Here is a 22,291-nt window from a genome sequence, read left to right on the forward strand (position 1 = left end):
AGCTCTACAGAGCTTAGATAAGACATCAGCATATCATTAAAATATAAAATTTGATTATAATAACTAATCATCTAATCGCATCTTACTAATCTTACACTTTTTCCTCCACTCTACAATTTCAGCTAACGACCGACCCTCAAACAGCCGATCACAAACGTCGCCATTACCGCTTCCAACGTCAACAAATCCACGAACTACAACTATCACAACGTTCACTCAAATCACAATTGAATGAACTCAAGTATCATCGTATTGGTGAGCGTGTACGCAATTTAGAAATTGAACAACATCGTATAGCCGATGCCAATTTCAATTTAAGTCGACAAATTGCCTCACTCGATAAATTGCATACTTCAATGTTGGAGCTGCTCGAAGATGTTGAAAGTTTACAAACGAAAATGGATAAAAATCTACCAGAGTTACGACATGAAATATCCAAATTAGAATTCTCTAGTGCACAACTTACCGCCGAACAGAGTTTATTACGTGAGGAGGAAAAAAACGTGGCACGTTCCGTACAGGCAATGGCCGTAAGTGTTAGTACATTGCAAGATGAACGCGATGCCAATAAACAAATGCCGTTGATGGTGGCACAACTGCGAGGCAAATTGGATCGCTTGGAGAGTGTAACCGAGGATATGCAACGTGCAGTGTTACAGCAACAACAACAGCGTAGCTTAGAACACAAGGTATGTGTGAAAGGGATTTTCAAATGTGTGTGTGTGTGTAGAAATGTAATTGTACTTAGTAGAAGATTGGGTATCTGTGATAAATTTGGAAAACCTATTGATTTATATGCTGATTTTTTGTGATATTTCGATTTTATAAACGCGACGTGAGATTTTGCTCTTTTGAACCGCTTAAGGAATCTACTTAGTGTGTGGAAATCATTCTTAACTGTATTCCATACTGTTATTTACGTTATTTTTCATTATTCTTGAAATAATGCCAATAATATATTATGTCATGTTATGTTAAGTTATGTTGTGTGGTGTTATGTTATGTTATATTTGGTGTAATATAACGATCTATGTTATGTTGCGTCATTATTTTGTGTTTTGTAATGTTATGAAAAGTTATGTTATATTTTGTTGATTTTTGTAGGTTATGATAAGATATGTTCTGCTAAGTTAAATAATTATGATATTTTGTGCTATGGTATATTACTATATGTTATGTTGTGTTATATAATATAAAGCTATGTTTTTATGTAACTTAACCGATCTGGAATAATATTCCATAAAAGCGTGCAATTACTGGCATATGCTGGTGAAATTGAAAAGAAGCGGTAAAGATGGGTTTGATGGTGAATGAGGATAAAACGGGGTGCCTGCTGTCATCGAGGAAAGAGTCAGCACATATGCGCCTTGAAAACCATGCTACTGTTGGCAGCCATAATTTGGAAATAGTAAAAGGCTTCGTTTATTTGGGAACTAGCATTTACACTAACAACAACATCAGTTCTGAAATCCAGCGAATAATGACTCTTGCCAATAAATGCTACTTTGGACTAGGTAGGTAATAGAAAAGTAAAGTCCTCTCTCGGCAAACGAAAATCAAACTCTACAAGTCACTTATCGTACCCGTCCTGCTATATGGTGCAGAAGCATGGACCATGTCAACATCAGATGAAGCGGCTCTGCGAGTGTTCGAGAGAAAAATTCTTCGAAAGATTTATGAACCTCTACGCATTTGGCTATGGCGAGTACCGAAGAAGATTTAACGATGAGCTGTACGAGCTTTACGCAGACATCAACATAGACCATCGATTTAAGATGCAGCGGTTACGCTGGCTAGTTGATGTTATGGAAATGGAAGCAGAGGAAGAGGTCCCCCCCCCAGCGGGTTATAGAATATACACGCGGTAGGTATGCCTGTCGTAAGAGGCGACTAAAATACCAGATTCAAGGGGTTGTGTAGCGCAACTTTTTCAGGTTGCCAGCACAATATATGTCTTCTCCAAAGCCAATTGTCGCTATCCATGCCGAATACTGTTTCATTAACAGCCGACGCTCCGGCGACCCAGAACTCCTCATGGATCTAGGGGGTGGGAGGGCGGTATGGAATAGAAGGTGGCATATGGTCATAACAAATCGTTTTCTGCTGGATGGACCAAACCCCTTTGGTATGACCAATTGGCGCTAGTTGGCAAAGATAAGAAGCAACTGGCTCGTCTTGTTGGGCGGCCATAACCGTTAATGTCAATGTTAAACTATATTATGTCTTTATATGATGTATTAGTTTATAAAACTCTGTGTTCAGTTATGCTATGACATTTTTGGTTTTATTTTGTTATAAGGTTTTCTGTTACATTATTTAATGTTACTCTATTCTATTATAATATGTTTTATTATGTATTATATTGAATTAAATTATCTATGCAACGTTATTTTTTTATTTGATTATCTTATATTTTGTACTTTATAAAAGAAACCAAATCATTTTCGGGAAAGATATTGGTATAGGCACCCTTCCTGGCCCTCTCCTGACCTCTGCAGTTGCTTTCAATATATCTGTTTCCGGGTAACAATATGTATAAGGCTGCTACTGAGATGCAAAACAAACGCATTGAGAGATCTAAGGAATACAGTGATCGACTTTCTCTTGACTATACATGATTCGAGCGCCTTAAGCGCGGTTTGGCTGTATAGAAAATTAACAGCCTCTTTCCGCATACAAGCGCAGGTGACGAATGGTTTGCACCGCGTAAAGCTAACATTTCCGCTTGACATACGTTTCATCGGTCAGGAAAACGAAAGAAGTTCTCTAGCCCCCGTTCCGGTGAAAATATATCAGCTCCCACCTATCACTGAAGCTTTGAGCCATTGCTCATGTAGAAACATATCACTAAACATTATGGGAGCGTTTTTGCTTTTCTGTCCAAGCTTTCCTTTCTGCAACCGATTGTTGCGGCTAATAACTTACTCCTTGAAAGTTTTGGTTTGGACCAGTACATCCCTAACTTCTTCTGCTATCGATTATCAAGTTCTTTCGGCCTCACAAAAGATCAACTCCTGAGATCAGCCATACATGCTTTGCACGGCTAATCCGCAAACATAGAAATTGTTAGTAACTATTTTTATTGAGGGTTTATATCGTGGATCACATTGGCAAAGTTCAAACTCTGACAGGATCATCGGAAAAGAACGCTAACGGCATCTGGACATAGAACTATGAATTAATGATCCCTTGGTTATCTAGAAATAAGTAGGAAGAGAGAGCAAGTATTGCAGTATTGTCTTTTTCATTCTGAGCTGGATTGTTTGCAAAATCTTTTGTAATTGATCTCCTTACAGCCCAAGTACAGTAACCGCAACTCATAAAGAAATGTTTCCTTAGTATTACTACTACACCCAACAGCTGCAAAAATGGAACGTTGCGTACAGCTTAGCCTATAACAATTACGTATTACATTTTCTAAAATTTAGAATCGCAACATTTTACTAAACTTATTCAAATGCCTGGCAATCTTTACCTCCATTTTGAAGTAAATGCCATAAAACGAGAAAAATCCAACATTGCTAATTCATATTTCCAACCACGCAGCCAGCACAGTTCGTGTCAACATATGCAAGGCCATATATTTAATGACCGGAAACATTTTTTGCTATATTCATTTCCGTTAAAACTATTTCCCCCATTTTGCTTATTTTGTATGCATCTAAGTACTCATAGTTAAGCCATTTCTATTTTATTTTCACAAAGTGTTGAAATAATAAAGCGAGTTTAAAACTGCAGCAAAAACGGACAAGACGAGCTGTAAAAATCAAAGAAAAGCAAAGCGAACATAAAACCAAAAACATCACATAACGAGCACAAATCTGTAGTACAGCCAACGACGCGTGACTGCTTTGTATGGTTAAGTGACAACCCCTCACTTGCCAAATGTTCATCATCTTTTCAGTGTTTTTTTCTCTCTTTTTGTTTGAAGTAAAATGAGCGAAGCAAATAGAAAAGCTTTTCAAGGGGAAAACGAAACACTTAAAAATGTGTCATATACACCAATAAGCATTTTGTTGTTGCAGTTTGTGCAGTTCTAGCACAAGTCATTTTGTGCGTGTACTGTGTTAGTTTACGCATACCTGCAGTCAAACAAACTAGTATTTAACTACTTTTGAGCTATCCCAGAAGTAGCCCCAAGCAAACCTCAAAATACTGACATCACATCTTTGTTCAATGTAATACTCTTTGAATTAAGGGTGCTTTCGTCAAAAATCGGCAGAGTACACAGTAAACAGTACTAGAGAAATATAATGTTAAATCACGAGGCCGATCGCTCGCTCTCTGCCCTTATGCTATTGTCTTCAAAGGACAATTAAATTGACCAATAAGTAAAAAACGAGAATTGTCCAAATTGATATTGAAAATTAATTGATTTAAAATTGATATTAAAATTTCACCAAGTATTAGTTTAAACACCTTCTAAGCCTATTGTCAATTTTTACATTCATGATTTTTTCACGACTATTTCAACAACCGCTAAATGGTACTAAAACGAAATAAGTTGTAAAAAGATAATACGAAAAAAATAGTATGAAAAAGTAGCACTAGAAGAAAAAAAAAATGCAGAAAACGTTGTGGGAAAAAAGTAGAACGAAAGAGGAAGCACGAAAAAAAACAGTGCAAAATCGGTGTGCGGAAAAAGTAGGAGCCCAAACTAAATAAAAGTACAACGCCGGAAATGATTGCTGGCGGACTGCCTGAGAAAATCAAGATGGATGCATGAAGGAATTGCTCTTATCACTTTAGTTGTAGTCTAAAATATGACCACAAAAATAACCAGAACTTTTACCGTAAAAATGGCCATAATCATATATAGCCATAATCATAACCAAAACCTTAACCATAATCATAACCATAATCATAATTATTAGCACGGCTATCTTCTAAACAAAATACCTGAGCTTGAGGTACAGTTCACCTGCTCGATTAAGTCAGGAAGTGCTAGTCCTGAACTTCTATTTTTGTAACTAGCTTAATATTTCAAGATCGTATTTTTACCACACCATTTGCCATGACAGTGTGTGCATAGTATTTCTTCATTATTCTAAGCGTGGTTCCTTTTGTTGGCCAAGCGCCCAGCCACGCCAACATCCGTGCATTCTAAGTTAGCATCCATTTCCGTTCAAGTTCAACATTTTTTGCATTCTAATGTTTTCTTTTTATATTTTTATTTTTTTACACCCAGCACATGCTTCCATGACATATCCGTTGGGTGTTGCTCTTTGCCACTATGTTTACTACTGACATTCTATACGGCACTTAGTTCTTGTATTGTTTCCTCTTTTATATTTTCTTTAATTTATATACTCCTCTTTCCTCATGGTGCAAGAAATATTTCAGTTTTGTTCGTTTACTTTAATTTACTCACATACGTACTTACATATACGTCCAACGATTCACATACTTATATTCACACTCCGGCATGCTTACATCACTTACTCTACTCATTCTTGCACTCACCCACAAACTCTACACATCGCTCAGTTGCTGAGTGTCTCGGCTTTACACTTCTTCTCCTCCTATATCGTTATGCACATTTCTAAGTTTGCTTTGAAAAATCATTTTTCTCACTTGCCCTCTCACATTTCTGGCCAACAACATCTTTTCCCCCTCCAACACTTATAAGTATGTGCATCTGCATGGTCATCCGCAAACTTTTTGGTCCCCTTCGCCCACTTTATAGCACAAACTTTTTAATGTCACTTTGTCGACACGTTCTATTGAAGCGTACCACACTTAAATTGTGTTTCCGGCACAAAGACGACACAAAATGATTTCCGACGTGCTTCTGACATTATTCATCACTTCCCTTAGCCAAGCTTGCTTGCTAATTTTCCTTGTTCTTTTTTTTTTTTTAATCGTGAAGGACGAGCATTGCGTGATTTTAAAATCTGCTATGCAGTGATAGCAGAGTGTGGCAGCATACTTTTAGGGTAAATAAAGTGAAGTGCAGGGCATAAATTTAGGGGTACAGAGCTCACAGAGTATATTAACTTTGTTCGCATAACGGTAATCCATAACAGCATAAACTTATCGAGATAGATATAGACTTCTATATATCAATATGATCTGGGCGAAAAAGGAAATTCATTTAGCCATGCCAAAAGTTTTGCAAGCTATAATTTGGCAGTCATTGGAGATATCATGACGAAATTTGGCAGAAACGTTACTCCTATTACTGTAAGTGTGCTAAATAACAATTAGCAAAATCGGAAAACGAACACGACCACTTAAAAAAAAATGTGTTAAGTCAAATTTTAACATAAAATTTATTATCTTTATAGTATATAAGTAAATTATGCCAACATTCAACCAATGATGAGGTCCAACAGAATACAAAAATAAAACTAAATTTCAAAATGGGCGTGGCTGCGTCCTTTCTCATTTAATTCGTCTAGAATACTTTTAATGCCATAAGTCGAACAAAAATTTACCAATCCTTGTGAAATTTGGTGGAGCATAGATTCTATGACGGTTACTGTTTTCTGTGAAAATGGGCGAAGTAGGTTGAAGCCACGACCAGTTTTTATACACAGTCGACCGTCTGTCCTTCCGCTCGGCCGTTAACACGATAACTTGTGCAAAAATCGATATATCTTTACTAAACTTAGTTCACGTACTTATCTGAACTCACTTTATCTTGGTATAAAAAATGGCCGAAATCGTACTCTGACCTTGCCTACTTTTTCGATATCGAAAATTACGAAAAATGAAAAAAAGCCATAATTCTATATCAAATATGAAAAAAGGGATGAAACATGGTAATTGGATTGGTTTATTGGCGCAAAATATAACTTTAGAAAAAAACTTTGTGAAATGGGTGTGACACCTACCATATTAAGTAGAAAAAAATGATAAAGTTCTGCAGGACGAAATCAAAAGCCTTTGGAATCTTGGCAGGAATACTGTTCGTGGTATTACATATATAAGTAAATTAGCGGTACCCGACAAATGATGTTCTGGGTCACCCTGGTCCACATTTTGGTCGATATCTCGAAAACGCCTTTACATATAAAACTAAGGGCCACTCCCTTTTAAAACCCTCATTGATGCCTTTAATTTGATGCCCATAACATACAAACACATTCTAGAGTCCCCCATTGTCCACCTTTATGGTGATATCTCGAAAAGGCGTCCACCTATAGAACTAAGGCCCACTACGATTTAAATAATCATTAACACCTTTCAATTGATACCCATATCTTACAAACACATTCTAGCGTCACCCCTGGTCCACCTTTATGGCGATATCTCGAAAAGGTGTCCACCAATAGAACTAAGGATCACTCCCTTTTAAAATAGTCATTACCACCTTTCATTTGATACCCATATCGTACAAACACATTATAGAGTCACCCCCCGTCCACCTTTATGGCGATATCCCGAACTACCTAATCTACCTATAGAACTATGGCCCACTCCCTTTTAAAATACTCTTTAATAGCTTCTTTTTGATGCCCATGCCATACAAACACATTCCAGGGTTACCCTAGGTTCATTTTCCTAAATGGTGATTTTCCCTTATTTTGTCTCCAAAGCTCTCAGCCGAGTATGTAATGTTCGGTTACACCCTTCCTTACTTGTTTTAGTAATGAGAAAGTTAAAAATACGACTAAGACTAGTTTTTATGAGCAAAATTGCTGCAAAGTGGCAGGGGAAACAATACCCAGAAGGAGTTCCTCACTTATTACCCTTTATTAACCCACTTGAGTGGGTAAGTTTTTTTGAGCTGATTAAGACAGAGTTTGTGCACAAAAATATTTAATAGATTGCAAAAGTGGTGCGACAAGTTCCTTTTTTTATTTCGAGATTTCAAACATTGAAACAGGCGACAAAATGGAAATGATGTAACAATTGCTTTTCAAGATAAACTAAACGTTGCTGATAATAGTTTAAAATTTTAGCTAGGCCATTACGGTAGCCGTAGTCGCAACCGTAACGGGAAAAGTAAGCGTAGTCTGGAACAAAGCTATAACCATTGCTGCCTCCATAAAATAATCATACCCATAGCCACTACAGAGACTTTCGCCGTAAACTTACCCATAACCATAATAGCTATTCCAATTATAACCTCCCGTTACTGCCACCGTTACCATAATAATAACCACAACAATTGCAGAAACCGTAACCGTTGCCGCAACCAAAACTTTAGTTGACATCCCTATCATAACCATAACTAAACTGTCATAAGTCACACCGTTATGGTAACTGTCACCGTAGCAATAATTAAAACCGTAGCTAACACCGTCACCTTCATCAATTCACCATTGCAGTCGCCGCAACAATAAGTTGTTGACATCGTAGTCACAACCATAAATAAAATAACATCACTTACACCATAACCAAACCGGTTGCTGTCACCATCACTTTCATCATAATCGGTACCGTAACCGTAATCACATCCTAAATATCTTATACTCTTGACCGTAGCCTAGACCGTAGGTATAATAATCTGTACTAACCGTGACTTTAACTATAAAAATACTTATTTTCGACTTTGACGTCCTCTGCATCTTTTTTAATATCAATGTTTTCATCTTCGTCTTCTTTCATCGTTGTCTTCACCATCATCGACATCATTTTTATTATTTTCATCATCAACTTAATGAATATCATCATCACTTCCATGCGAATTGTGTTTTCTTTTTTAAACCTTTTTTTTCCTTTGGGTTTAATTTTTTCCTTCCGTTTCTTCTTCATAAGAATATTGGAAGTGCTCTATTCGTTACTATATGTATGTTTTCCTTCCTTCGACCTTATTAAATATACGATTTTCTTGTTTTTGCTCGGTTCATATCCACTCACTGAGATATTGAAGTACTTGGCCTCTATATGCTCTTAGTACGAAATCAAATTTAATTGATTATGACTACCAAATCGTTATTTTAATTCGATATTTCACACTCCTCTAGTATTGACATGCCTTAATCAGTTCCTGTAAAATTTAAATTATCAAAGAAGCTTTTTGGCAAATCTGTGGCAACTACATATATATACGTAAAGGACAAAACTTTTCTATCACGGTAATTTCCAACAGCTGCTAATAATGGTTAAATACGCTTGTATTTTGCAAAATTTTGTGAGCTATTAAGGTCTTAGTTGTCACGTGCTTAGTAACCATCCTACATGGAACTTTTGTAATATAATTAACATAGTGTAGCCAGATGGAAATATTACATGTACATATATATGTACATATATAAATGAAGAAAATAACGAATTCTCATGTCTATATACACAACAGAAATTTCAATTTACCTAAAACAAAGGCTTACGCCAAATTTTCTAACCAAAATTTTCGCAAAACTTGGTATAATCTTCTCGGAATCTTTGGTTTCTCTAAAACATGATCCAAACGTGTTGAAGATTTTAATAAAAGTAACACATATCTTTTGCTATAAATATTATATCTACATTTTATTTTTTCTATAGTTATAATTTTCAAAATAAACTTTCGGTCTTTCATGAATTGAATATTTAGAAGCCGAATCTGTTTTTTTTTTCAATTTCTCACGCAACTTTTAAAAAATTTAACATGTTAATGGTTTTTTTTTACAGAAATTCGTGTTTGCTTTCAATATGAAAAAACAAAACTACAAAACTTGACAAAATATTTTTTATTCCTCAATTTATTCGTACAATTTTATTTAAATTTTCGCACATATGTTCAAAAATGTAGTTTCTGGTTTTTGAATGTATGAAAATTATAAAACTCGTCCTTTTTGTAAATAAATTTTTCGATTTATATTTGCAATTATAAGTTTCGTTTTAAATGAAGTTTTTTTCTTGTTTTCATAGAACATATCTTTAATCTTTCATACAACCCTCCTAAGTTTTTTTCAAACCAATTTTTCAAAATGTTATGTTAAAACGAAACCTCTTTAAAACTTTTTTCCACAAACGGAAAACTGAAGCTAAACCACATACAAACAGAAATTTGACGACTCTAGATCAAATCTCACTCGTGGAGAATATAATTTCTAATTTAAAAATACAAAGGTATCTGAAGAGATCTGCGTTATGGTTCAAATAGCTATAATGTCAGCCAGTATATTTAATCCTTTCAGTTTTTCCATCAGAATAAAATTACGATAATTTAATAAAGGAAATTTTTGTGAACACGTCTCAAACTCATTAAAATTACGACTGTAATAAATGAATAGACGATTTAATCAAAGATTATATTATTATTTGCACACAAAATACTTTTAAACTAATTTCTATTTCAGCCACACTCTTTAAATTTTTTTTTTTTTCAAAAGTTTTAATATTTTTTTTAAAGTGAGTTTGTAAACTGTACCTTTCTGAACTGCAATTTTCTATTTTTTCCTTTGTAATTTGAACTAAATAAAATTTTGATTTTATTTTCATACAACATAATTATAACTTTTTTTCAAACTCTATTTATACAATTTTTTTAACGTTTTGAAACGGGGTTTTTCACGAGCTTTTAATATATGCATGCTATTTATTTTAGAATTCAATTTTTCAAACTTCAACTTTTTGGAAAAAACGATTTTTTTTAATAGTTTCCTATAACTATTTTTAACTCAATTTTTTCAATTTCTTTTTCGTTTTTAGTTTTTTTCACTAAGAAAATAAAAAAAAACTTTCGCCCTAAAAAACTTTCAATTTTTTTTTTTTTCAATTTTGATTAAAATTTTTATATATTTCTTTTTTTATTGAATTGAATTGATATTTAAAAACTGGACTTTTTGAAAGTATATTTTCCTTTTTTATTGCAATTTTAACTGTCATTTTAATTAAGTTTTTTCTCCTTTCATAAAACCCTTTTAGCTTTTTTATTATTAATTATTATAATTTTTTTCGATTTATATTAAAAAATTCAATGTGATTATCAACTTATTTCTTTTCTCTGTTAAAAATAAAAAAAAAAAAAACAAGTAAAGGTGTCTAAGTTCGGGTGTAACCGAACATTACATACTCAGCGTGAGCTTTAATTTTGCATTTCATTTCTGATAAATTACTTTTCTACATAACACGTGGCACCGCCCGTTTAAAAAAAATGTCTCCCCATTTCTTCTTACAATAACACTTGATAAGTGAAATATCATTTATTCAAAACTATTTTTTGCTAAGTTATAGCTTATTATTCTAGTCCACGACTCTTTTAAACTTGTTTTATATCTAAGTTGCCGTGGTCTTTAACCGATCCCGTCCATTTTTACTAGAAATATTTTCTGCTATAAGGAAAATATGTTTACACAATTTCATTATATCTAGAAGAATTTCCGAGCTCTAGGCGACACATATATATTGGTAATAACAAGTAAGGAAGGTTAAGTTCGGGTGTAACCGAACATTACATACTCAGTTGAGAGCTATGGTGACAAGATAAGGGAAAACAACCATGTTGGAAAATGAACCGAGGGAAACCCTGGAATGTGTTTGTATGACATGCGTATCAAATGAAAAGCATTAAAGATTATTTTATGAGTGAGTGGGCCATAGTTCTATAGGTGGACGCCATTTAGGGATATAGCCATAAAGGTGGATCAGGGTTGACTCTAGAATGCGTTTGTACGATATTGGTATCAAATGAAAGATGTTAATGAGTATTTTAAAAGGGAGTAATCCTTAGTTCCACTGGTGGACACCGTTTCGAGATATCGCCATAAAGGTGGACCAGGGGTTACCCTAGAATTTGTTTGTACAATAAGGGTATCAAAAGAAAGGTGTTAATGAGTATTTTAAAAGGGAGTAATCCTTAGTTCCATAGGTGGCCTTTTCGAGATATCGCCATAAAGGTGGACCAGGGATGACTCTAGAATGTGTTTGTACGATATGGGTATCAAATGAAAGGTGTTAATGCGTATTTTAAAAGGGAATAATCCTTAGTTCCATTGGTGGACGCCGTTTCGAGATATCGCCATAAAGGTGGACCAGGGGTTACCCTAGAATTTGTTTGTAAAATAAGGGTATCAAAAGAAAGGTGTTAATGAGTATTTTAAAAGGGAGTAATCCTTAGTTTCATAGGTGGACGCCGTTTCGAGATATGGCCATAAAGGTGGACAAGGGATGACTCTAGAATGTGTTTGTACGATATGGGTATCAAATGAAAGGTGTTAATGAGTATTTTAAAAGGGAGTGGTGGTTGTTGTATAGGTGGTCGCCTTTTCGAGATATCGCCATAAAGGTGGACCAGGGGTGACTCTAGAATGCGTTTGTACGATATGGGTATCAAATGAAAGGTGTTAATGAGTATTTTAAAAGGGAGTGGTGGTTGTTGTATAGGTGGACGCCGTTTCGAGATATCGCCATAAAGGTGGACTAGGGGTTACCCTAGAATTTGTTTGTACAATATGGGTATCAAAAGAAAGGTTAAAAGGGAGTGGTGGTAGTTGTATATGTGAAGCCGTTTTCCAGATATCGACCAAAATGTGGACCAGGGTGACCCAGAACATTATCTGTGGGATACCGCTAATTTATTTATATATGTAATACCTGCCCAGATTTTAAGGGTTTTTTATTTCGCCCTGCATACTTTTTCATTTTCTTCTACATAATATGATAGGTGTCACAACCATTTTATAAAGTTTTTTCTAAAGTTATATTTCGCGTCAATAAAACAATCCAATTACCTTACCATGTTTCATCCCTTTTTTCGTATTTGGTATAGAATTATGGCATTTTTTTCATTTTTCGTAATTTTCGATATCGAAAAAGTGGGCGTGGTTATAGTCGGATTTCGTTCATTTTTCATAGCAAGATAAAGTGAGTTCAAGTAAGCACGTGAACTAAGTTCATTAAAGATATGTCGATTTTTGCTCAAGTTATCGTGTTAATGGCCATGCGGAAGGACAGACGAACGACTGGCATCAACCGATTCCGCCCATTTTCACAGAAAACATTTAACGTCATAAAATCTATGCCCGTACCAAATTTCAAAAGGATTGGTTAATTTTTTTTTGACTTATGGCGTTAAAAGTATCCTAGACAAATTAAATAAAAAAGGGCGGATCCACGCCCATTTTGAAATTTTCTTTTATTTTTGTATTTTGTTGCACCACATAATTACTGGAGTTGAATGTTGACATAATTTACTTATATACTGTAAAGATATTAAATTTTTTGTTAGTAATAGGTAATAGGAGTAACGTTCCTGCCAAATTTCATCATGATATCTTCAACGACTGCCAAATTACAGCTTGCAAAACTTCTAAATTACCTTCTTTTAAAAGTGGGCGGTGCCACCTCCATTGTCCAAAATTTTACTAATTTTCTATTCTGCGTCATAAGTTCAACTCATATACCAAGTTTCGTCGCTTTATCGGTCTTTTGTAATGAATTATCGAACTTTATCTGTTTTTCGAAATTTTCGATATCGAAAAAGTGGGCGTGGTTATAGTCCGATATCGTTCATTTTAAATAGCAATCTGAGATGAGTGCTCTGGAACCTACATACCAAATTTCATCAAGATAACTCAAAATTTACTCAAGTTATCGTCTTAACGGGCGGACGGACGGACGGATGGACGGACATGGCTCAATCAAATTTTTTTTCGATCCTGATTATTTTGATATATGGAAGTCTATATCTATATTGATTCCTTTATATATGTACAACCAACCGTTATCCAATCAAACTTAATATACTCTGTGAGCTCTGCTCAACTGAGTATAATAAATCAGTTAAATTTTAGCATACATATAAAACTTAAACATTTTTTTTTTTTTTTTTAATAATTTTTGGGCCATTTTTGAAATTTAAATATTTTGATTTTCAGAGCTTTAAGGCCGTTAATTAAAGACAAAAACTAAGTTTTTCCTTGTTCTCCTACGCGTTTCGATGTTTTTACATCTTCTTCAAGGAGCCTGGTTTATTTAACATAAAACAAAAATGAAAATTATTAAAATTTTTTTTTATTAATATTTCACTTACATTAATTTGTATAATTACACACATTAAAATATAATTTAATTGTGACTACAACAATAACAATAATAATAAATAACACAACATTCAGTACATTTAAAAAGAGCCACTGTGTCCATTGCCTCGTACACTGTAATTGGTTGCAGTCACGTAGGCGCAGTTTATGTTATCCACATCTTCTTTGAAATGCATCGTTTTGTTTACTTTTTGTTATATGCGCAGCCCTTCTAATGTTAATCTCGTTTTCTCTCTTCTCTCAATATCTATAATTTTCGTGTTCTCAAAATCTGCTGTATGGCCTGTGCTAGTCAGGTGCTCAGCAAGCGCTGTAGTGGTTTTTTTTGTTTTTCGCGTCGGTGTTATGCTCATTTATTCTTATAAATATAAATAACGATCTCTTCGTGGTTCCAATATATATTTTATCACATTCTTCTCCTATTGCTCCATTGCAATTTATTTCATACACTACGTCGTGTTGTTGGTATTTGCTTATCTTGTCCTTTGTTTTTGTAAATATTGTGCTAAGTGTTTGGTTTGGTTTGTGTGCAATTTTTATGTTGTTGTTCTTTGTTAAGCTTTGCATTGATTTGTCTGTTAGGCCTGGTATGTATTTGACGCCTGTGTATATTTTCTTTTCGTTTTCAGTTCTTAAGCTTACATTATTTCGCGCATTGTTAGGTATGTTTGCCTTGGTTGTTGTAATCCATGCGTCTATGAGTTTATTGGGTACACATTTTTGTATAAAATGTTTTTAATTCGTCGTTCGTTTTCTTTCATGAACTCCTGTTCGCTTAAGTTTAGAACTTTCTTAATAAAGTTAATTGTCGTATTTTTCTTCTGGGTGGTTGGAGTGAAAGTAAAGTACAACTTAAATTTTTTTAACTATATTTTTTCAATAGGATTTTTTTTCAAAAAAAGAAATTTAGATCCATAAACTGTTGCTCAACCCACTACTTTCCGAAATCTTTTTATACTCAGTTGAGCAGAGCTCACAGAGTATATTAACGTTGATTGCATAACGGTTGGTTGTACAGGTATAAAGGAATCGAGATAGATATAGACTTCCATATATCAAAATCATCAGTACCGAAAAAAAATTCGATTGAGCCATGTCCTTCCGTCCGTCCGTCCGTCCGTCTGTCCGTTAACACGATAACTTGAGTAAATTTTGAGGTATCTTGATGAAATTTGGTATGTAGGTTCCTGGGCACTCATCTCAGACCGCTATTTAAAATGAACAATATCGGACAATAATCACGCCCACTTTTTCGATATCGAAAATTTCGAAAAATCGAAAAAGTGCGATAATTTATTACCAAATATGCATTAAGCGATGAAACTTGGTAGGTGAGTTGAGCTTATGACGCAGAATAGAAAACTAGTAAAATTTTGGACAATGGGAGTGGCATCGCCCACTTTTAAACGAATGTAATTTAGAAGTTTTGCAAGCTTTAATTTGGCAGTCGTTGAAGATATCATGATGAAGTTTGGCAGGAACGTTACTCTTATTACTTTATGTCTGCTTAATAAAAATTAGCAAAATCGCAAAATTTTTTTTAATTCAAATTTTAAAAGAAAAGTTAATATCTTTACAGCATATAAGTAAATTATGCCAAAATTCAACCCCAGTAATGATATGGTGCAACAAAATACAAAAATAAAAGAAAATTTCAAAATGGGCGTGAATCCGCCCTTTTTCATTTAATTTGTCTAGGATGCTTTTAATGCCATAAGTCGAACAAAAATTAACCAATCATTGTGAAATTTGGTAGAGGCTTAGCTCCTAGGACGATAACTGTTTTCTGTGAAAAAGGTCGAAATCGGTTGAAGCCACGCCCAGTTTTTATACACAGTCGACCGTCTGTCCTTCCGCTCGGCCTTTAACACGATAACTTGAGCAAAAATCTATATATCTTTACTAAAATCAGTTCACGTACTTATCTGAACTCACTTTGTATTGGTGTAAAAAATGGCCGAAATCCGACTATGACCACGCCCACTTTTTCGATATCGAAAATTACGAAAAATGAAAAAAATGCCATAATTATATACCAAATACGAAAAAAGGAACGAAACATGGTAATTGTATTGGTCTATTGACGCAAAATATAACTTTAGAAAAAACTTGGTAAAATGGGTGTGACACCTACCATATTAAGTAGAATAAAATGGAAAAGTTTTGCAGGGCGAAATCAAAAGCCCTTGGAATCTTGGAAGGAATACTGTACGTGGTATTACATATATAAATAAATTAGCGGTACCCGACAGATGATGTTCTGGATCACACTGGTCCACATTTTGGTAGATATCTCGAAAACGGCTTCACATATACAACTAAGGGCCACTCCCTTTTAAAACCCTCATTAATACCTTTAATTTGATACCCATATCGTACAAACGCATTCTAGAGTCACCCCTGGTCCACGTTATGGCGATATCTCGAAAAGGCGTCCACCTATAGAACTAAGGTCCACGCCCTTTTAAAATACTCATTAACACCTTTCATTTGATACCCATATCGTACAAACAAATTCTAGAGTCACCCCTGGTCCACCTTTATGGCGATATTTCGAAAAGGCGTCCACCTATAGAACTAAGGTCCACGCCCTTTTAAGATACTCATTAACACCTTTCATTTGATACCCATATCGTACGAAAAAATTTTAGTGTCACCCCTGGCCCACGTTTATGGCGATATCTCGAAAAGGCATCCACCTATAGAACTACGGCCCACTCCTTTTTAAAATACTCATTAACACCTTTCATTTGATACCCATATCGTACAAAGAAATTCTACAGTCGCCCCTGGTCCACCTATATGCCGATATTTCGAAAAGGCGTCCACCTATAGAACTAAGGCCCACGTCCTTTTAAGATACTCATTAACACCTTTCATTTGATACCCATATCGTACAAACAAATTCTAGAGTCACCCCTGGTCCACGTTTATGGCGATATCTCGAAAAGGCATCCACCTATAGAACTAAGACCCACGCCCTTTTAAAATACTCATTAACACCTTTCACTTGATACCCATATTGTACAAACGCATTCTAGAGTCACCCCTGGTCCACTTTTATAACGATATTCCGAAAAGGCGTCCACCTATAGAACTAAGGCCCACTCCCTTTTAAAACACTTATTAACACCTTTCGTTTGATACCCATATCGTACAAACAAATTCTAGAGTCACCCCTGGTCCATCTTTATGGCGATATCTCGAAAAGGCGTCCACCTATAGAACTTAGGCCCACTCCCTTTTAAAATTATCATTAACACATTTCATTTGATACCCATATCGTATAAACAAATTCTAGAGTCAGGCCTGGTCCACCTTTATGGCGATATCCCTAAATGGCGTCCATCTATAGAACTATGGCCCATTTCCTCTTAAAATGCTCTTTAATACCTTCCATTTGATACACATGTCATACAAACACATTCCAGGGTTACCCTAGGTTCTTTTTACAACATGGTGATTTTCCCTTACTTTGTCTCCACAGCTCTCAACTGAGTATGTAATGTTCGGTTACACCCGAACTTAGCCTTCCTTACTTGTTTTATTTATTTTTAATATTTGACCAATAATCAAGCAAAATTTTGTTTAACTTGAAGAAGAAATACCCCAATTCTTTAATTAATATAACCAAAGGTTAAGCGGAAAAGATTTCGCAATTAAACAAAAAATATTGTCTACCACTTCAATACCAGACGCCAATATGTACCATAAAAGTAGTTAGCACTCGTGTTTTTCAGACTTCGTCTTTTTCTTGCAAAACGGCCAAAACTAGTTGAGGCAGAATTTAAAGCTTTTAAAAGAGTTCACTAAATCCGTTGTTGCCTCGAGCTTTTAAACATTTATGCTTTTTATTTCTCTTTACTTTCAGTTACATCATGTACATCAGAAGCATGCACATCATAATCATCAGCATCATGGGGCAAACAGCAACCCGAACAACACGGGCGAGACTATGGCAGCTGAACCAGGCTTGGCTGAATCGCTTGTCGCTAAATTAGAAAATGTAGAGGAACAATATGAATCTATTATACATAATCTTCCACAGGATTGCAGTGAAGTGACGCCAAATGGAGGCGCTAACAATGGAGCTGGCCTCTTTATGATTTCACCAGCTGGCCAAGAGCGACCACGTATGGTACAATGTACGGCAGATGGATGGACAATGGTACAACGACGTTTCGATGGTAGCGCTGATTTTAATCGTTCATGGGCTGATTATGCAGCTGGTTTTGGACAACCAGCTGGAGAGTATTGGATTGGCAATGAACAATTGCATCATTTGACGCGTAACAATTGCACACAATTGCGTGTACTCATGAAAGATATCTACGATAATGTTTGGTTAGCGCAATATGATCATTTTTATATTTCATCACGTGAAGATGGTTATCGTCTTAATACCGCCGGCTACAATGGCAATGCCTCCAATGCGCTCGATTATCAACAAGATATGCAGTTCTCGGCTATCGATGTAGATCGTGATATTTCACAAACGCACTGTGCCGCCAACTATGAGGGTGGCTGGTGGTTTTCACATTGTCAACATGCCAACTTAAATGGACGTTATAATTTAGGTTTGACCTGGTTCGATGCGGCACGTAATGAATGGATTGCCGTTAAGTCTAGTGAAATGTTAATTAAACGTCAGCAAGCGGACAAATGTAGTGGTAGTAGTAGTGGTGGTGGTTATAGTAATGCAGCAGCGTCAGCCGCGGAAGTAGCAACGTCAATCATGTCGCCGGTATTGCAAGCGCATGCCAACGGCCAATTATTAATTATACAACAAGATTCAGTGCATACGGCGGAGGCAATGCCTGTAGCGGCGGATGCGAAAACGCTGTTGGTGCATACAAAAATGGCGACGACGACAACGACAAAAAGGCCAGTGCGCACACCGGCAAAGATTGCGGCTTATGCTTCCGTGGCGCGTCTGTAAAGCGTTGTGCAAAGTTAATAGCAGGACACAGGCAAAATTGAATATAAAAAGATAATGTGCAAGTCATCAAAGTCATACCTGCAGCAGTTTGTGTGTGCAGTGCGTTTGTTTGTTGTAAATACTACAATATGAGGAAATTAAGCCGAGAACTGATTTCAATTTTTTTCTTTTGCTATATAGAAATTACATTTTAGTACTTATTATTAGTACAAATTTAGTATTTGAGCATGTATAAGAATGTCGTGTGTATTTGGATGCATGTAACTATGTGTATATGTGTGTATAACTAATAGTATTTAAGCTAGTTTAAATAATATAGAAGATATGTTTATATATAGCCATATCGTTTTATGTAAATATTTAATGATGTTTCCCAGTAAAAATGAAAGTTAAAATGCGCTTTATGCGAAATTTTATTTTTCTAAGAACTCAGTTAACTGCAAACGTTTTAACTTATTTAAGTGAAAATGTACGTAATTATGTGGACGTTTTATATTCGGACTTCAAATTAAAATTTTTAGTAGAAATTCAAATTTAATGTAGAAAACCTTATTTGCATAAAAATTTATATAGTTTATAATAAATTCATTCATTTTTTTAAACAAGAAAAGACCAGACTATTATAAGCCAAGTCTACATTATGACAAACATTTTTTCTATAAATGAAAATAACAACGTACGAAAAAAATAATAATGTTAGCCTGAATATTTTTTTTTTATAAACTTAAAAGTTATAAAATCATTATAAGAACATACATATTAATTTTCAAGTTTATCAGATAAGATAAAGCGTTTTAACTTATTTGCACAAAAACGTATTTTATAAGAATTTATGTAAGCTTCAAAACAGATTATTCATTAGAAAAACATATTCAATTTTTTTTTAATTTTTTCTATTGAGTGAATACAAATGAACACAGAAACTCTATCGATAAGTAGAAACAAAAAGCCTTGTGCATATTTTGTAAATTTCTTCTATCTCTACAACAAAGAAACTACGTTTGTAAATTGTTAATAATATTTTTAAAGTAATTTCTATGAAAGGCGACTAGAAAAAAAATTTTTAAAACGAAATGTAGATTTACGTTGCTTTTGAAATTCGGCTTAAGAATTGCACATGGAACAACTAAAGATTCTCCTGAATTAAAAAAAAAATGTCATAGTACCTCTAAATCGCGGGCACCCTCAGAAATTTGCAATAAAATAATATTGCGACTATAAACTGAGATATAACCTATCCTATATTTCAAGTTAGATCGAACTACACACGGGGTGAAAACAAATTCAAAATCGGTTCAGTAGTTTAGAAGTCCATTGGCCCCAAACATAGTGACACGTAATTCTTATATACTAAGGTTTAGTTTATAAAATATTATTCCTGTTAAACCTGTTTAACGTTTAATTTAAAAAAGCTTCGCCAAAAAATACATCAATAACTATTTTTAATTTTTGACATTTAGTTTTTAACTATTTTCATTAAGATGTTGATATTTCAGTTTATTTAAAATTTTCTTTTTTCTTTTTAATATCGAAAAAAAAATCTGCAAGTGTTTATTAACAATTTAATTTAACTTATCAGTAAAAAATAACAAAAACATCTGCAGGTTTAATTCAATTATTTTGATAAATGTTTGCAAAACTTTTATTTTGTAATTTTCCGCAATTCAGCGGGTTTTCAATTTTCATATTGTTTACTATTTGGTTTAATATTTTTTTTTTTTAATTTTTAATATTTACAAGAAAAAGGAAATAAAGGAGAAACTTGAAAACCATTCTACTTTTTCAAGCTGTATATTTTTTTTTTTTAATAAAAATAAAACAATTATTTTACAAAAAAAATTTCAACCAATTAACTCAACCAGCGCATACCCTTTTATTTGTGTATTCTGTTTTATTTTATTTCATGTTTTTTTTTTAACTTATTTTAAAAATATATGTATTTTAAGCTTATTTCAAAAACAAATTTTTTTTAAATATGAAAAAAAAATTTGTAATATGAAATATATGAGTGTGCCCCAAAACTATTTCAAAATTTCAACTTTTTCCTTTTATAAGGTTTTTTTTGATATTTTTTAAACTTAAGTTCTTTAATCATTTCATTCATTTTGTTGTTTCATGTTTTATTTTCTTCTCTTCAATATTAAAAACGAAAAAATTTTATAACTAAATAAATGCAGTGTTTTTTTTTAACTCTTTAAAATATTTCTCTGCCCTATTTTATTTAATACTTTTTTCAAAATTTATATTAAATTTAGTTAATTATTTAGATATTTTCAGACTATTATTTGTTTAAAATAAGTTTCTGTTTCTTTTTTTCGAAATTAGCTTAATTTTTACATTCAAAAAATTATTTTATATAATTTTTTTTTTTCAAAACTTCTATCATATTCATTTTTCCAAAATGTTTCTGCACTCCCAATTATAAAAATTTAGAAATATTGAAACCAACGAATATTTTTATTTTATGTAGGTTTTTATTTCTTTTTTTTTTTTTGTACTAAAAATTAAAATTTTTTTTAATTTAATATTAACGCTTTTTTATTTGTATTACTAAAAAATATAAAAAATATTCTGGACTTTTTTAGAAGTGGTTAGCCTTTCGGATATTCTGGATGAACAGTTTTTTTTTTATAGGTCCGGAAAATTTGTTGTTAAATTATTTGCAAAGTAAAAGAACAAAAAAAAATAATTCATCCGAAACGTTTTACAATGAAAATTTTTGAACGCTGGTTTTTGCAAAAAAATTATCTGGATCTTCAGCAATTTTTGCAGAATTATAACCTAAAAAATATAAGAACCTCAAAAATTGCTCACTTATTTGAGCGAAAAACGAAGGGTATTTCAAGAGTACATTTTAATACAATTTATTTATGAGATAAAGAAAGGTAGAAAGTTATCTGCATACCCATTCATGCAGGGTTTTTAGGGAGTGAAAGAGCTCATCTATAACTAGAGCCCTAAAGTGAGGAAAAAGTAGGTACACCTCTCTGCGGTCATGCCTTAGTGGACAAAATTGACTCGTTTGTGTTTCCTAGATGATTATTTTTATTACTAGCATGTATGTACAGCTTCTAGAAAAAAATCATTGGGCTCTTGAACTTGTTCGTCTTAGCATCTGAAGTATGAATCAATGGAGGCACTAAGGGCTTTTGACTCCACAAACCTTTTAAAAAAAATCGGTGTGGGGCTATGAATAGCACTATCCGTGCATTTTCCTGACGGTTAGGCAAACACATGTCTTCGAGATTTTAATCAAGAGCCGTATCTTAAATCCAGAATGAATTTCTATACCACAATAGCGAATTGAATTTTTATTCGAAAAAATTTGTAGAAAGTAAACTGAATATTCATCACAAGAGCTCTTATTTGTTCAAACCATGTTTTCTTCGAAATACAAATGCAAACACTTACGCACACAAGGGAAATACGCATACAC

General features: G+C 33.8%; 1 protein-coding gene across 1 annotated transcript in view; it reads left to right on the forward strand.

Annotated features, from left to right (window-relative positions):
* The window catches only part of sca (scabrous), a 246,299-nt gene extending 227,067 nt beyond the window's left edge, over positions 1–19,232 (forward strand). The window contains exons 3-4 of the mRNA XM_067775630.1: positions 123–689; positions 17,788–19,232. Of these exons, the coding sequence (XP_067631731.1) occupies positions 123–689; positions 17,788–18,855 (1,635 nt within the window). The 3' untranslated portion in view covers positions 18,856–19,232. The remainder of the gene's footprint in view (positions 1–122; positions 690–17,787) is intronic.
* The last annotated feature ends 3,059 nt before the right edge of the window (positions 19,233–22,291 follow it).

Source organism: Eurosta solidaginis, chromosome 3 (assembly GCF_040869045.1).
Source record: "Eurosta solidaginis isolate ZX-2024a chromosome 3, ASM4086904v1, whole genome shotgun sequence".
In the NCBI taxonomy this organism is placed as follows: Eukaryota; Metazoa; Arthropoda; class Insecta; order Diptera; family Tephritidae; genus Eurosta; species Eurosta solidaginis.